We start from the raw sequence: 4395 nt of genomic DNA on the forward strand, positions 1-4395 counted from the left end.
ATTTTTTTCACGAATCAATGACAATATATAATTTCAACACCTTGTCTTCTTTTTATGGAGATAGTGATCAAGTGGGTCATGGTAATTTCAATTCACAAACTTCGGATGATGAAGACATTGGTATTCTGTTTCTGATCGTGTGGAGAACAATGAAATAGTTTTAAACTTCCATATTCTTTGTATTCAGATTATTTGCCATGTTATCTAGTTTACTGTGCATTATTCATTTCAGTAAAATCAATAAGCTTTTTCTTTTATTCAACCATTTTAAAACCTTTCAATGTCGGTATACTTTCCTTGATGACACTTCTTGGTCTTCACTTCCAATCCAAACAGCTACAAAGTATTGAGTTCATAAATCGCCTCCCATCAAAACCCTTGATGGGCAAGACTCCATATGAGGGTTCTCCATAACAAAGCACCCAAATACCATCACCTCAGAGTTTTCGGGTGTCTTTGCTATGCTTTCAATATCCATCACACGCATAAGTTTGACAATCATGCTAGACAATGCGTCTTTTTTGGGATATCTCTGTGGTCAAGTTGGATATAGAGTCTACGATCTCCAAACATGTTAAAAAAGAAAATATTTTTTAAAATTTCCTATTTGGAGAGTGTGTCAGCTTTTGAGAATATCGCATCTCGCAATGTTTTCAAACATTGTCTATATCTGTTGCATAGTACGCCGCGGTTGATGGACGGTTTAAGGATGAGAATTCAAAAAGACTAAGAATAGCTGGTTAGGATATTCGGCTCTCACCCGAGAGACCCGGGATTCGAATCCCGGCAACGGAATTCCTTTTCCTTTCCTTTCCTTTCCCGATTCTCTTGGTTTCCCGAGGGACCATTTTCTCTGCAGGTGAAAACTCCATCTTCTTCATCCGCTCTTTTAGACCATCTTCTCTTCGTAGTTCGTCGTCCCCAAAGAATGACAACAACGTGCTTCTACTCTGCACGCGACCATGGCGAAGCTCCTTGCTCCTCGTCACTTACGCCACCCCAAAACCCTCCTTCGATTCACTCCACGGTTGTTCCATCAATCCATCCATCCCCAAACGGTTTCCCATCTGAAGCAGATACAGCGAGCCCATGGCCAACTTGTAGTGAATGGCCTCCAAGAAGACGACACCCTCTTGGCGGACGCCATCTTCCACGCCAAGCATAACTCTTACTACGACACTCTTTACTGCCGTCTGCTCTTCGATCGAATTTCCAGCCCCACCGTCTCTTCGTGCAACTCCATGATCAGACTCTACGCCAACTCCTTCTGGGACGCCTCTCTTTTCCTCCCTTTGTATCGGGAGATGCGGCGCGGAGGTAACCAACCTGATCATCTCACGTTTCCCTTCTTGCTCAAGGGTTTAAGCAATGGTGGGACACTTTCGGACGCCGTTTGCGTCCATACTCATGTTGTGAAATCGGGGCTTTCGTCGGATATCTTCGTGCAAACGTCGCTCATGAGCTTCTACGCGAAATGCGGTTGTTTGGAGTCTGCGCACCAAGTGTTTGATGGAATGAGCGAGAGAGATACCGCGTCGTGGAACGTTTTGATTGGTGGGTATTCGCAGAAGGGCTGCCTAGAATCTGTTTTCACGGTTTTCCGGGAGATGCGGCTGTTGGATTGTTCGCCGGATTGCGTCACTGTGATTGGTTTGATGCAGGGTTGTGTGGGGAAAGACAGTCTGCAGGTTGGGGAGTGCATCCACTGTTTGGTAATTAAGAATGGGATGGAGAAGGTTGCTTCGGTGAAGAACACTCTGATTTCGATGTATGGGAGGTGCGAAGAGAACGGATTTGCTGAGTTCTTATTTGATGAAATTGATGTGTCTGATCGAACCACGGTCTCTTGGAATGCCTTGATTTCAGGTTATTGTTGTCAAGAGAATTATATGGGAGCAGTAAGGTTTTTCAATCAGATGTTGCACTTGGATGAAAAACCCGATCTGGGGACTATTTTGAGCTTGGTTTCATCTTTTGCTGAAGTGGATGTGCTGCCGGTGGGAAGAAGCATTCATTCTTTTGTTTTCAAGGCTGGTTTTGATTCAAACATCTCTGCTGAGAATGTGATTATTTCAATGTACTCAAAATGTGGGGATATACAGGCCGCGTATCAAGTTTTTGCTGAGATGCCAGTGAAAAACCGTGTCTCTTGGACTGCCATGGTCTCTGGTTTTGCTCGAAATGGATGCTCAAATGAAGCTAGAGAGTTGTTCAATGCCATGGAGATTTCTGGTGGAAAACCTGATTCCGTCACTGTGGTTGCTGTGCTATCTGCTTGTAGCATCTCAGGGGATCTTGAATATGGGACATGGATAAACGAATATGCGGTTACAAGAGGGTTCATTACTAATGTAATTGTCTGCAATGCTTTGCTTGACATGTACACTAAATGTGGCAGCATGAATGATGCTTGTGAACTTTTTAAAACAATGCAAGAGAAGACCATTATCTCTTGGACAACTATGATATTAGGTTATGCAATGAATGGAGACTGCAAGAAGGCACTCAGTGCTTTTTCTGAGATGGTGAAGTTGGGCATGAGACCCAACCAGATAACGTTTCTCGCCATTCTTTCAGCATGTGTCCATGCTGGATTACTGGAGAAAGGTTTAGAGATTTTTTATTCTATGACTGCTAAATATCACATACTTCCCACGTTGGAGCACTATGCTTGTATTGCTGACCTTCTAGGTCGCGGAGGGAAAATTCAACAAGCACTGGATTTAGTTTGGAGCATGCCCTTTGAACCTGATGCTGGTATTTGGGGTTCTCTGCTGGGAGCTTGTAGAATCCATCATGAAATTGAGATAGGAGAGTTTGTTGCAGAGAGACTTCTTGAGCTCGAGCCAAGTTCTGTGTCCCATGTTTCCATGGCCAATGTATACGCTGCAGAAGGGAACTGGGAAGGTGTCGCAAAACTAAGAAAGATGATGAAGTCAAAAAGAGTGAAAAAAACACCAGGTTGCAGTTTAGTTCAAGTAAACGGCAAAGTTTGCTCATTTGTTGTAGAAGATAGGTCCCACCCTGAATACATTAAGATTTATGAGGTTGTGGATGGGTTGGCTTTAAATTTGAAGGCAACTGTGGTTGGCGAAATTCAAGAAGCTTTATAATATTGATCTGTCGTCTTCAGTTCTCATGCACAGAAATGTCAAGTCTTCAATTGATAGAATGGTTTTTTTAAATTGCTTTGCCTCACCAAAAACAAAGGTCCTGTCCAGATGGTTTTCCTGTCAAAAAATTTCCAAGACTTCTGGGATTCCATAGGAGCAACTGTGAACAACTGGGGCAGCAATACAGCTCTGATTCATTACGGGTGTTGAAGCACAGTGCTGATGCTCTGGCTACCAAGTTTTCACGGCCAAACCCTGATTCAGATTCCCATCATCTCCACATTGTGTGTCTGATTCTGTACTGCATCTGGCCTGCTACTGCACCTCTATTCAACAAATTATTTATGGAAGTGAAAGTGAAGACTTCCTGGACCCAAAATTAATGCTTACGTTCATCACACTGCTACTCTATCAAGGTCAGTGAGTTGAAGCAAACATTTCCTAGGTTGATGCTTCTTGAATTGGGTTCCTCTGGTGTAAAAGTGACGATGGAGGGTTCTTCAATTGTGATGTTATGTGGATGGATTCCTGAGAAGTTTTGCTGCAGGCGAGTCAATGCATTTGATTATGTACTGATCCTCCACGCACATATCAAGAGCTACTAATAGGTAAGAGTACGGAATATCAGTTATGAAATGAATATTGCTGCATGTAAAAGATTGGAGACGGAAGCACAGTCACTTATCCAGTGTCCCTTGTTGAAGTGCATATGCAAATGCACCATGTAGTGTAAAATTACATGAGAAATTGTGATAATTGAATCGGTTCATTTCAACATCCTGCATTGCAGTGTCTTCTATTTCTCAGGAGACTGCTGGTGCTTGCATTTAAACTTTCAATATTACAGAGTGTGGTGATAGTGCTGAAATTTAATCCAATAATTTTAGAGACTTGATCACATGATATGAATCATATGACGTGACATTAATTGCTAAATTTACATCTTCTGACGTTCTGGTTGATTCCACCAAAATGAGGTAATTATTCTTTGATGGCTGAATTTTTTTAATTTAAAAGCCATATTGTGCTGAGAAGTCACTGATACAGTTGGCAAGATTCATTCACAAACTCTAATTTTATTAAGCCTATCTAAATCGATATTAGAAGATCAAAAAATGGCCATACTGTCCTTGCAAAATGGCGTGTTTCCGGTAAACACGTGGGCAATAGATAAAAGACAAGCTAGTGAAAAAGCATTGCAAAAAACCAATAAAATGGCTTATTCACAATGGAAAAACTCAAATTGTTAAAGAAACAAAAAAAAAGTGTTTTCTAATCATGT

The 4395-nt window shown here is 41.7% G+C and overlaps 1 protein-coding gene across 1 annotated transcript; it reads left to right on the forward strand.

Moving 5' to 3' along the window:
• The first annotated feature begins 962 nt into the window (after window positions 1-962).
• On the forward strand, window positions 963-3113 carry LOC149821190 (Tetratricopeptide repeat (TPR)-like superfamily protein). The gene has a single exon (XM_089981913.1). The coding sequence runs from the start codon at window positions 963-965 to the stop codon at window positions 3111-3113; it is 2151 nt and encodes a 716-aa protein (XP_089838039.1).
• Window positions 3114-4395: the final 1282 nt, after the last annotated feature.

This window comes from Nuphar pumila, chromosome 12 (assembly GCF_984573655.1).
Source record: "Nuphar pumila chromosome 12, dmNupPumi1.hap1.1, whole genome shotgun sequence".
In the NCBI taxonomy this organism is placed as follows: Eukaryota; Viridiplantae; Streptophyta; class Magnoliopsida; order Nymphaeales; family Nymphaeaceae; genus Nuphar; species Nuphar pumila.

Bases quoted from the DNA above. Each gene is read 5' to 3' on its own strand.
- LOC149821190 (XM_089981913.1), top strand. From the start codon at position 963: ATGGCGAAGCTCCTTGCTCCTCGTCACTTACGCCACCCCAAAACCCTC.